The 13321-nt window shown below is 42.5% G+C and overlaps 1 protein-coding gene across 3 annotated transcripts in view; it reads left to right on the plus strand.

Annotated features, from left to right (window-relative positions):
* The window catches only part of AMBRA1 (autophagy and beclin 1 regulator 1), a 137888-nt gene that overhangs the window by 73698 nt on the left and 50869 nt on the right, over positions 1-13321 (plus strand). For all 3 annotated transcript variants that reach the window (XM_032993410.2, XM_032993412.2, XM_032993411.2), the window contains one exon: positions 8780-8890. In XM_032993410.2, the coding sequence (XP_032849301.2) occupies positions 8780-8890 (111 nt within the window). The remainder of the gene's footprint in view (positions 1-8779; positions 8891-13321) is intronic.

Consider the following 13321-nt stretch of genomic DNA (forward strand, 5'->3'; position numbering starts at 1 on the left):
AGCCTTGGGTAGTAAGGACATTCTCATTAGGCAACGACAGCGACCCTGTGAAGGAATTTTTTGTTGCTGTAGTGGAAATATTCCTCTGAATCCAGACAAACTCTGTTAGACCAGAAAGTTAACTTCTTTTAATGGTGGTTGGAGGCAAAAGTGTATTAATACCATAATGATTCAGTTTCTCAGTGCCTGTGTTACTGGCCAAGGCACTGCTAATGGAAAGGCCCGCAGTGGATGTGCCAGTGGGACCTTGCAAACTTTTTTGGGGGGTAAGAGAGCTGGCACTGGGATGCAGACAGGCAAATGACCCTTAGAAGTCAGATGTTTAGCTCTTTTACTTTACCATACAGCAGCAGTATTTGAGGACTCTGGCCGGCCTGAGTCACGTCACACAGTGGGCTCAGACGGGCTCTTGTGCTGGGAGGGTCATTTAAGAAGGAGAGGGGAAGTTGGGGAAGGCAAGTCCCTGTTCCCAGCATAGCTCCTTGGGGAAGTTTGTCCTTGTGTTCTTCAGAAATGCGGCAAAGTGCGATGGGCGCTCTGGAGGCTTGAGAGCTTAGAGTGTGCTGCCTGCTCACAGCTCCTTGGTGGAAGGCTGCCTCCTTTGTCTAGTCTCTGCAAGACTCTCCATCTGAAGCAATTAGGATTAGTAGGCACATTTCATGCTCTGAAAAGTCAGAAAGGGAAAGAAGGAGTTTTACAAAAGGAAATGCCTGCCAGGCACAGATTTCACTCTGTATTTGTGCAGAGAATAAACACAGACGTGAAGGTTAAAAAGCAGACTTCCAACAGCATTTAATGAAGGGCTTGGTAATGATGCAAGGGACTTAGTGATGGGAGTGAGCGGAGGCATTGCAAGGGGCAGAGTTGGCAGAGGGAGGAGCCCAAGCGGCACAGCAAAGATTAGCTATTGAGACCTTCCTAGTTCACCTTCAGAGGGATTTTGTGAAACTTAAACTCTGGCAGGAGAGATGTGGCATTTTGATTTGGAGAATCACCTACTGTTTCTGGAAGCTTAGAAGTGAGGAGGGCTGTAAACGTGTCCTCCTGTGTGGGTTCTAACAGGGGTGAAGGAAGAAAATACATGTTTCTTTAGAGTGCAAAGTTCAGCTCTCTTCTGCCTTTTTATCTGGCAGTGTGTCCTGGCCTCATTCACATTTTCCCTCACCTCCCAGTTTCATTTTGAAGAACACTTTTCTCTATCAGTGTCACTTGCTTGGGAGCTGATTTCAAATGTATTATCTTACTGATTTTTCAGTAGATTGATATGGACCTCCAGAGGGAGAAATTACTGTAACCCAGATTATTGTTTCTCCTCACACTGCCAAGGTAAAGTTGCCTTTATTTCCCCAGTATTTTTCAATAAATAGGTTTCTGACTCCTATGCCAGGGCAGAAGCTGATGGCTCTTACAGCTGATTCTGTAAGTATCAGAGGATTTTATGGTGTATGGAATAACAGAAATTAGGAAGAAAGCATAAAACCCTTTATCCAACCCTTTACTCATTGTTTTTTGTTAGGGCTTCTTTATGCATACAGACAAAATCATCTAAAAGGCTGAAAATATACAGAAAAGATCGAAACAAAACATTTTGTTAAATAAAATACAGATTGGAATGTATTTTTAGTGCTTGAATATTTTCCCTAAAAGGCTGTACTGTAGGAAACATGTTTTACTGCTTGAATCATATGGTAGTATGAGGCATGCTTTTAACACATGCTGCTGTCACATGGAAATAAAGAAATGGTCTCAAAACAAGCACAATGTCAGCAGCACCTTACTTTAACAGCTCCAGCAGTTAGCCGATTGGAAGACTCCAGCCTTGACTCCTCTTCCCAGCAAGGGGCCCAAATGAGAAAAGAGAGGGCTTCTTTCCCCACCCACTTCTCAAACAACTTGTGAGTTGTTTCAGGCAAAGGTAACAGATGTTTCTGTTTCCATAACCTTTTCCTGTCAAGCACTCTTAAGGATACAGCATCTCTACTTGCAGGAAGATTTCTCTTGACTGCCTAGCCTGATAATGTTTATTTTCACCTGCGTGCTTCATGGAGCACCTCCATCTCTTTATATACCATTCCAGTACAGTACCCAGTATCAGAATTCCAGAGGTCTCACAGCGGTCCCTAAACAAGTGGGGTTTTGCTGATTCAAATGTGTATGCATGCCTGCTGCTACATAGTGTAAAGCAATCAACATAGTGGAGCCTTCCCACTGACCTTCCATCCACTGCAGCTAAAACCATCATCAGTGACAAATGAGAAAACAAACAGCTGAGCTTGTGCAGTCCTTGTTTGTAAAGGTTTTCTTGTAAAGAAGAAAATCACTCTTACCGGCTTCATCTGAGTTGTACAAATGTAAGAGCACCACTAAGACTTGAAGTTCCGCTTCTTTGGCAAGCAGGTTTGGAGGCTTTGTTTCTCTGGTGAATTATATTTACTACCCTGCAAGAACAAACTTTTAAACTATTCAAACAAAGTATCCTCTGAAGCATAAATGAAATAATTGCCTATCAGTAACAAGGTACAACTATTGCTTTCTGTTCAGTTGCCAAAGTCGGGCTCTCACTCATTCATCCCTTTTCCTTTCAAGCAGTTGTTGAAGCACTTAGGTTGCTTTCCACTCATCACTAAGTCGAGGCATAAGACAGTCTATGCCCATGGTTTAAATGGTACTTCTCCTTACCTTTTTTTTTTGTTTTGATGGCATGAAAGATTATGAATCTTACAGGTAAAAAACAGAGTGAAAAACTGTTTTAAATCCTGTCAGACTTTCATTATGGCAAGGCTGTACTTGAGGTGATGATTGGTAGTGATTTAGGAGGTAGAAAGAAGGAATTCCTTCCAATTTATTTCGTAGGGTTTTTTTTCTGTTCAGCAGTGCATATGTGATATTGGATGGTTGCAGAAAATTCTGGGCAAGTTGGAGACTTAGACCATCCGTGATCAGTCACTAACAGTAGCTGAGAGGGCTGAGGTAGCTACATCAAGGAAATGAAACTCCTTGTTTCTTATTGGTCACCCTGAGGAGGATGAGGACTTCCTAAACGGTGACATTTGCTTGCTTCTGTGTGTATATGCAAAGACTATGATAAGATGCCTTATTTGTCACCAAGGAGGGTACAGAGTTTTCCTTGTCTGAGAGGTTCTGTGTGAACTTTGCTGGCTCGACTCTTGCTGGTTCTGGAAGATCACCATGCTGTTTCATATCTGATTTTTCCAGCTTCCATGTGTAGCAGGGCCATTTCGGGTGAATAACAACAGAGAAGCGGGAATTCTTTTTCTGAATGAGAAAAGTTATCACCTTGCTTGGTGAAGTGCAAACCATTCAGATAAGAGAGAAATGCATTTGGAAAGGTCTTTACCTTCTTCTTGTTTCCCTCGGGGAAAGCTGGACCCTATCATCAAAGATAAACACTTCCTTGATGCAATTCTATATTAATTGTTATATGATTAGACAAAGGAAGATATCTAATGTCAGGAAAGTAATATGTCAAGTAGCCATCATGGCTTTACTGAGGATGGAGTCTTTGGGCAGGGCTTCTATTCTTTTATTGTTTGTGTTTCTTGCAAATAAACTGATTTCCTTTTGAAGTCTGAAACTGGTGGCTGGAAAATTCTGTTTCCTATATGATGCTTGCATTGTTCATAATGTAAGTGAAGCCCTTGGGCACTTGACTGAGCTCCTTTTAGGATGGTTATCTTCACTACCTGCAGCTGAGGACTGCTCAGATTCCCATAGCTGATAGGACTGTGGAACTTGGCATGCTAAGCATTGCCCCTTTGAACAGGAAGTTTTGCAATAGGAATGAACGTGAATGGGGAATTGCATTTCTTCTTATTTTATACATCTGGGGTAAAGGAAAAATAATACCTTTTTGAAAGTTTGGCCTTCAGAGAGCATAGACCCCTTTGAGGATTTCTTGATTAACATTGAATCCAAGATCCCTTTGGCGCTTAGCATATGCAGAGCTACCCTTAGTAATATTTGATGCATCCATTCATGAAAACTGTTTTGCCTGCTTCCTATTTACAACTTGTTGGTACGTTGAAAATTGAGCAAAATAAATCCTTGAAAATACCAGGTTGCTATGCATACTGTTTCTACAGTATTAGCCCAGTGTTAGGTAGTTTGCTCAACCATTTCAAAGGTAGCATCCTCGTGGTAGCCTGGAACAGAGATTTGCTGAGACTTGTCAAATTCATACTTGGGATTTAATATATTTACAGTGATCAAAGGTAGTCCTCCAAACCAGGCTGCCCCATAAAATACTTCAGAGTCAGAGATGTGCAAAAACCTGTTACATCTTCACTAGGCTTCAGAGATCAGTAATCGCATTTCAGCTGAATTCAAATTGCTTCAGAACTGGTTGAGAGAATCTGGTCTATTCTTGCAGCAAAGAGCTTTATTCTTGGTTTGTCAAATAGATTTGTCCTGTGTTTAGGGCTTCCTGGAGCCTGGGTTATAGTAAATCTAGAACTAGTAAATGTAGAACTTGTCAGCTGTGATAGATCTTTTCTGCAAGTGTAGGATAACCTCAGTATCATTAGCTACAGTTACAAACAGGCTCATAAAGAAGTAATTACTTTTCAAAGGTGCTCATGCTTAAAGATGCAAGTACTTATCTAGGGGGAATTTTATACTAGGGTCTAATCACTGTCTCAAATTGAGTCACAAATTAGCTCTGGGACTTCTCCAGCTTCCTCAAGCTTACCTTTAAGCATCTTAATAAATTTTTCTCATACTATGAGGGAACCTGCCAGATACTAAAAACTTAAGAGTGAACAATCTAGTCTAGAAAAAAAAATGGAGCTCTGGTTTCTGTTAAATACATGGGAAAGAAATTCCTAGAATATGCTGACCGTCTGTGTTCTTGAAACTTGTAGCACAATGCCTGCGAGGCTCTAGGTTAGCTCTTCCTCTGCGAGTCTGATAGTAGTCTTGGAGGTATCCTGCTCTTCACCGAGGGAACGCTGGAGTATCATGGAAAGTGGTTTTGCACGGCTTTTTCCCCTTTCAGTCTAAACTCAGACATTGGCTTACATGGCTTGATTCATAAATGAGCAATAGCTGGCTGGCAAAGGTTCATTTCTCCACATGCCGAGATGAGTTGGACCCTCTGAGGGGATTGAGACTGACGGATAAATATCTTGGCACGTGTAGGTGGCCTATAAGAAAAGATTTGAGGAATTTTTTTTTTTTTTTTTTGAAGTCTTTGTTAAGACTTTTTTCCCCCCACTCTTTAAACTCTTGTCATGTGCTGAGTGGTGGGGGTGGATGGAGTTCGGGGCGGTGGGGGGAGCTGGGGGAGCTGCTGAAAGCGTTTATCTTCATTTCTGCCATCACCCAGTGTTTATTACGCAGTGATAGACAGACGCAGGAAAGCTGCCAATCAAACCTACGTTCACTGCATTTCAATTGGCCTTCGCTTTGGATTTCAGCATTTTGAAATCTACATCATCTCTACAGTAAAAGGTCTTTCTGTTCATGGGGATGACAAGCCCGAGACCCTCGGGTACCCGCTGCAGTCATTGTGATCCCATCAAACAGTGGAAGACCCAAGAATCAGGACAAACTGTCAAGTGCTTGGTGAGAACTGCTCATTGCAAGAGCTGATCTGCTGCTGCCCACATTTAAGAAGCTGAAGTGTGTTTTTTGCCTCCGGTTTATACTAGAACTTAAGAGGCAACACCACCTTCTGCTTTCACCCAGGCTGAAATCCTGACTGGGCAAGGCCAGGTGAGAGTGAGTTCTCACACTGCACGGTGAACAAAAGCTCTGTAGTGAGGACTTGAACTTTCTTAAGTTTTCCACCCATGGTCTCAAATCTTCCCTATCAACTAATGGAAGAAGCAAACGGCAAAGGTTAGGAGACCATAGTTGTGTACGGGGGAGGAGGGTGTTTTCATCCCTAAATTGAATGTCTCAAATGTTTCTTGCTTTTAATCATCTTTACTGTAGGACAGTGCCTGTGTACTTGTGAGAGGCTTCTGGCAGGATTTGTGATACAGATGTTATTCCACTTTGTTATATATAGCTAGATATAATTTAATAATTACACTTCTCAATTACATAATTAGTATGAGTAGAGGTAATTTCTTAATAAAAAGGTAGGTCGTGGATTTGCCATTATTGTTAGGCACACTGGTTTGGAGCCTTTGAGAAATGGATCAAATCCTTCTGAATGTGCACCTTTCACTCTATGAACCTTGTTCCCTGTGTCCTAATCTTTTTGATAAAGGTATCTGTTACCTGAAGCACTAGCATTAATTGATGGCATTTGCTGGCTCTGAAATTAGTGCAGGGCAGTTTGGTAGATGGGCAGGTACTGCTTTTTTCCACTGTTAGCTTTTCCATGTAGGATGTGACTGGTTTTGGAGGTGAAGGGGATGCAAGATTTAAATGAACAACATAACTAACCTGAAGGTTCCAGGGAAGGGGATGAGAAGACCAGAATCTTTACAGAAAAAAATTCAAAACCATTTGCCAACAGCTTTTTTATAGTACTTGCAGTAGGTGCAACAGTTGCATGAGCCAGCTGAACTTGCTGTTTGTGGAGCAGTTAGCGATGTTGCCAGGCTTCTGTGGTGCAGAGGGAGCACACAATTACTCTCTTTGGGTATGTTGTTCTCCAGTTTCTATATTGCTTGCTATTCCTACAAAGCTTGTTTTCTTTGCAAAACAGGTGATGACTTTGTAACGTTCATCTGTTGTAAGATCAACATTCCGGAGTTATGTGCCCCGAGTAGCCCTTCTGTTGCCTGTCTTTGCAGAGTGTTTTCCTTGTCTGACTCAGTCCTGTGAGGCAGTTGCTACCTAGTTGGTGATGTTAATTACAGTTTCCCTGCAGCCAGTCCCACAGCTTGACACTTGTACAGAAACTAGTTTTCTGTTCTCCACCTGGTGGCTGGAGGAAAGGCAGCAGAAGAAGCTGCCCTTGTGTACCAAATCCAGGCTTGCAGTGAGGAGACTTTTATAGGTGAAGCAACATAAAATTGAACTGTCCTTTTTCCACTTCTGGTTGCAAAATGTGATTTCATTAATGCATTGAATCTGCTTTCTCCAGTGTATATCTCTTGCTCAGAGGAGCCCTTTGTTTTGGGGGATATGGAGAACAAGGCCTTGGGCATATATAAGAGCAGTGGTCTTAATTCTGCTCTCCAAGTGATCCGTGCATGTGTGACAGGCAGATATAGAGGCTGAGCAGACTCACAGTAGAGGTTTGTCGATTGCTGGAGGCCTGGCATGGCTGAGTACACAGTGTAAAGGTGTCTGCTCAGAAGTCTTGCTCTTGATGTATTTCTGAACTTTCACCAGAACCAAAAATCAGGACTTGAGACAGCTTATTGATGAAAAGAGGACTCAGAGCAGCTTTCTTGGTGTCTTTCTCTTTATTTCTAGGTACCATTCTAGAATTTGTTTCCTTACTTTGCCCTTCCTGCCTTGTTCTTTACTTTGCAGAGAAAACATAAACCCTGTTAGCGTGTGTGTGTGTGTTTTCAGGCCATTTGTTTTTACAAGCCTGAGTGTTCTGCTGGGATTTGATAAGAAAAATAAAAATTCAGCCACTTTAGTCTCTTCATCTTCCTGCACACCACTTTCATTTACTAGCAGTTAGCAAGCTTTTAGCTCTCTGCACAGGCAGCTGGCCTGCTGTGTACTGCGTAGAGTTGTCAGTCATGTCTCTTTCACTATTGCTGCTGGAGCAGCAGAGTCCTGAGCCAGCCCTTCCAGGAAAGTGAAGCCACTGACTTTTTTGTGTGCTTCCCACTGGAGACAATATGGAGATGCTGAAACCCACACTGTGCAGGCCCTGGAGGCTCTGTGCTATTCCTAATTTGTGCTTTGGGATGATCTTGTTTGGTCTCCCTTATCAAATTCTATTACCTTGAGTTTTCCTGTGTGCCAGCATGTGTGTGTAGAGCAAGAGCTGAATGTATATGAAGGCCTTAGAGACTCTAAATAGCATGAGATGTTTGACTCTAGTAGTATTATGGGAGAACTGGTTCTTCTCTCCAATTCCCTCCCTAGGGATTGCATTTAATGCCTCCGAGCTTTCTCAAATATATGCCAACTTGAGTTACCATCGGCAGTTCCTTTTTGCCTGGAAAATTACGTTCGTTATGCTAGTTTCTGAAGTATTCTGCTTAGCCTTCTGCCTTGGGCTGTTGCCCAAATCCTTGGGTGGTTAGCAAGGATCATGTTGTTTGCCTGGAGTCAGGGCATCCCCTGCCTGCTGGAGGTTGGGCTACCCAGAGCAGCAAAGGGCCAGCTCATGGCTCCTCCTTGCTAATATTTTGTTAGTCCTTACTGTGTGGCAAATATTGTATTGCAACCGGTATTTTCTGATGGAGTTTACAGTTGTAGCAGGTATTATGTCCACAAATGTGTGAGATTTGCCAGGGCAATGCTTTTCATTAGTATGTATTCTGGTCTGCCTTCATATCAGTACTAGAAAATTTTGGGTCTGTGAAAATGCAGCTTCACTAGTACCAATAAGTAGAATGCATTTGCACCAAATGAACTGATTAGGATTTCTGCCTTGTGAGTCTGGGCAAGTCTTATCTCTCATCAACTTTATTTTCTTTCAGAAATGTGTTGCAGGGAGGTGCTTTCCTATTAATTTCCTGTGCTGTGTGGCTTATTTAGGGAGGTATTGCCATTTCTGTAATTAAGTTTTTTGTATATTGGATTTTGAAAGGTTTCCTATGGTTTTGTCTCACCAGTTCTTTTTTGAATAATCTTCTGGAGGTTAAATTGCTAATTATTTCCCCCTTTTCTGTAGGTGCTGTGATTGGGGATGGACAGTCAGCTGTGGCCAGCAACATTGCCAACACCACCTACAGACTCCAGTGGTGGGACTTCACTAAATTTGATCTGCCTGAAATCAGCAATGGTAAGCTGGAAAGGACACCAGTACTTTCTTTTAAGTTTATACCAACCAGAGCTACCATAAGCTCTAGGATTTTCCAAAGGTAGCTGTATGTTGCACGCCTTGGATTACTTGATTTTCTTGTTGCATTGGGAACTGTAAAATGCTTAGCCTCTTGAGAAAGTCGACTACAAGCATGCAGAGCTGTTCCTGCTCTAACTTGTGTGATATTCTTGCTGTTATCAAATCCATGCATAAAAATGGGACTTCTTTGTGATCACTGTGATGGGAAGTATACAATCCTTCTAGAATTCTGTGTCCAATCTCCTCATTCTTTTCCCGACAAGTTTCTAGAGAGATATTTTCCTTGTACCTTTGCATTGGAACCTGCTAATGAATTCTGTCTGAATTCTCCAAATTATTGACATTAGTGTGGGTTTAAGTGCTGCAAAACAGTTTAATAATCAGGGCTCTGGTCTGTTACTTACCACAGTGTTGCAAGCCAGGGGAAGTAGATGTAGCTTCTAGCCATTTGCAAAAGCAGTGATTTGTCCCTTAATCTCAGGTGAAAGCTGCTTCTGGGTTAAGAATGTGAGCAGTATGGCTGATTTTATTTATTTATTTTATTTTCTCCTTCCCTGTATGAAAATTAGACCATAGTTTTACATGTGTTCTATGGCATAAGCTGGCTCTCTCACTGGAAGAGACTTCCTTATGCAGGCACAAGCATATTTGATGCTTGCGGTCAGCTGATAAAGGAATGACTTTTTCAGGGCTAAAACTAACTTGACTAGAAAGGCTATTTTTAACCCAGAATGATATCCTGATATAGCTTGCTGCACAGCTGCAGAAATGTTTGTGGCAGCCTGTGATGAAGACAGGAGGTAGATATTCATGGATGTTTCTTTGTACAGTGATGATTTTTTTTTTTTTTTTTTTTTTTAAGCTTAGGCCATCTCTGTGCTTATGTAAAATTCATTGCTTGACTTCTCAGCAAAAACAGACTGGATTCTGCTTTAAGGGACTGACTTTTTTAGGGAGAGCAGGGATTCCGTTTTCAGAGAGACTTCTGCTTTCACAGGTAGCCATTGCAATGAGTTAAGTTTCTCCCAGTCCCAGCCCTGTCTGTTCTGCAATTCTAGAAATGACATATCTGACAATAGAGGTCTCTGTGAGGTACTGTCCTGTTGCTTGTGAAAAACCTACAAAAGAAGTAGGTGTCGTGACACCATAGCAGTAGAGATGCGGGGAATCGAAATCACAAAGTGGTTTGGAAGGGAGATCATTTAGTCCACCCCCCCACACCATGGGCAGGGATGTCTTTCAGCACATCAGGTTGCTCAGAGCTCTGCCCAATCTGACCTTGAACATTTCCAGTGGTGGGGCGTCCACAGCTTCTCTGAGCAACCTGTATGGGGCCATTTACCTCCCAATCCCTGGGAAATAGGAGAAAGTAGCCCATCCCATTGCAGAAAGCTTTCTTACTGTATCATTTCTACAGATAAAGTATCTGGTGTTTCTGTCTCATCTCCCTCCTTCACATTGTATAAAATATTGCGGTGTGTTTATAGCCTGGTGGGAAATAAAAGCCCTGCTTCTAGACAGTAGCCCTCAACATTGTAAAGGGGGAAGACACTTTATATTTTGTCCTTGAGAACCATTTTATGTCTTGGGAAGGAGCATGCAGTGTCATCTTGAAAGTAGAATACGGTGTTTAACTCGCGTGCCAGTGCTTTGACGTGTTTTGTTATATGCCAGACTTTGTAGCACTAGTGTAAAGTTGTGGACTGAGAATCAGTGCTCAAGGAGAAGGTATGTGTTGGCGATGCTTTCTGTAGTCCAGACAGACTCTGGAACAGACTAAAGATGAAGTCAGAGGGGGAAGCATCTTGCTGCTCACATAAATTGTTCAGGTCTTCCGTGCAAGCTTGTAAGCTTGTAAAGTATTTGAAGAGAGCTACAGCAGCTAATAGCCTTTTTTTTTTATTTTGGCCTCATCTGTCTGCTGAGGAAAAAGCTGCTGATTTAAAAAAAAAAAAAAAGGCATAAGATGTTTGTTTATAATTTATGGAATTCCATAGAAAATAAGAACCATCTGCTCCTCAAAACATCAGTACTTCAGTCTTCTCCCTCTCCCCTACGAGGATGCTTCCATTCTGAAATAGTGTCCAATTAGCTGGAAATTAGGCTGCAGTTTCTGTTATCATTGTGCCGTTCTTGCAGGCACAGTTCCTGCTATGAGCCCTTCCCCCAGCCCTTCTGACTGCCTACTTTGTGCTTCATAGTACTTGATTTGTCCATCTTGGAAGATTTCTAAACGGTAATAATTCATTTTATTTCGCTTCTTCCTTTTTACATGCTGAGCCAAACTCTGGCATTTCTAGATTGTTAGCTATGTCTTCCTCTGCCAAGGTCAGGTAGGGATGTATGAAGAAGTAGCAGCTATACTCATCCTTAACCAGGTATTTGTCAAGCTTGCATAGGCACAGAACAGAGGCAAGCTGCACAAATTTGTATAGATATTGTGAAGCTACATGTGTAACAAGATGTGGGTTGGAGGATTTTTTCTGACTCTTCATGATCTTGGAGATAAATTGTTTTCCCAGTAAAGCACATGTCCTCAATAGCTCCTTTTTTTATTCTCCATCATTTCCTGTAAATCAGAGGTGCTTATGTGAGAGCCCACTTACCCAGAGGGGGCTATTGCCCTTCCTGGGACTGACGTGAGCCACAAGTGGTTTGGGAGTTCAGGCAGATGAAATGATGCAGCTGAAGCTTGGGACTGCCTGCCAGCTGCTCCACTCTCCGTCAGAGAAATGACTCCGGGGCCAACCTCCATCTCCGAGCTGCTCTTCTTCCTGTAACAATTAAACAAAGAAAAGACAGTTTGGAAGTAGGATGTTCTCCACCGAAGCGGAGCAAGCGACAGCAACGTGATTAGCCCAGTGCTGTGATCTCAAAGGCAGGGCCCCAGCACCCTCCGGAGCCCCGGGCTCGGGACTTGGCTCCACGGCAGCGACCTCGCTGACGCTCCAGCCAGCAAGCGCCTGGAAGAGGACTCTGGCAGTCTGGGGGAAATGGCTTTGCAAGGACTCGTGGGATTTTAATCTCTGCCTCGTCTTTCTCTGTTAATTGCAAAGTAGAAAAAGATGGCCTCAGATTTTTTTCGCTCCTTTAGCCAGTTTTGCTTTTAATAGCTCTGAAATTAACATGACCCAGTCTCAAACTGTAATTGTCAGTCGTATCAGCATTGGAGCAGGGAATTTACTTGACAGCAGAGACAGTGCATTTATTTAAATGTCCTTCTAGTGAGTGTTGCATATCCTTAAAATTTCCTGCAGCCGACAAGTAAGTATTGAATCAGTGAACAGCGTAGAATATAGCCTTTCCACAGGTAAAACAGTTGGAGGTTTTCTCTAGTGTTTATATCTTCTGAATATAGTTTCTCTCACGCTACTCATTGCTCATTATTCCATTTTCTAGCCACAGTGGCTGAGCTGGTCTAGTTCTTCAACATTTAGTCATGCTTCAGGAATTTGTCCTGTTCCAACGCTGGTTAGGACTTGAGGAAGGTGATTTGATCAATACTTGCTGATCCACAGTGGGATACAGAAGAACTTAAGAAAAGAAAAAGGGGGAAGAAAAAAAAAAAAAAAGGCACGCTAAATCATGTATAAATAGGAGCAGCTGTTAATCAAGTGTCATCCTTAAGGGTGGCTAGGGGCGGATGGTGTGCCCAGCACTGTTTTCCTTTGGCAAACAGTGCTGCTGCTGCTGGCGTTCCAGGCCTTCCCCAGTTTCAAGCGTAATTACGCTGTAGGTGTAAGCACTCCCGAGTTGGCACAACAGCTTGATTAATTTGATCTCTGATGTTTCTTTTGATCTGTTCTGTCAGCTCGGTGGCTGCATTAACAGCAGAGGAGGACAAGAGATGAAAGGGCAGCTTTGTTGTAAATGGTTTTCCAAAAATAGCATTTTTTTCCCCTAAAATCTTCTGTATTACCTTCATTTTCATAGATCAGGCCTCAGGCTCAAAGAAATCAACCTGTGGCTTTGTCAAAGGCATGGGTATCTTCATCTTCCCCGTGTCTTGGGAATCTTAGATGCTGTTCCTTAAAACTAAACCTTGCTGAGATCTCCACGTCTCGCATTTAGACTTTTTCTGCAGGCACAGGAGGCTCCTTTGGTTCTAGGTGTAAGTGCTACCCGAGTCCCTCATCCTTTGTAAATGGGGGAAGAGCAAAGAACCGTAATGCCAGCGTGAATCAGATATTGAAAGACTGAAGTAAAGGGTGCTCTTTCTTGTTCAGTGCAACTTGCATCTGTGATGTTTTATGTTCCAGGCACACATCAAGGGGGAAAGATAGTTCACTTCTGGTGGGGGAAGCTCATGAGCTGTTTTGCTAAGAGGCATTCACCATATGCAACAAACTTTAAAAAGAATGAGACATGCAG

Source organism: Tyto alba, unplaced genomic scaffold, assembly GCF_018691265.1.
Source record: "Tyto alba isolate M040663 unplaced genomic scaffold, T.alba_DEE_v4.0 Super-Scaffold_18, whole genome shotgun sequence".
Classification (NCBI taxonomy): Eukaryota; Metazoa; Chordata; class Aves; order Strigiformes; family Tytonidae; genus Tyto; species Tyto alba.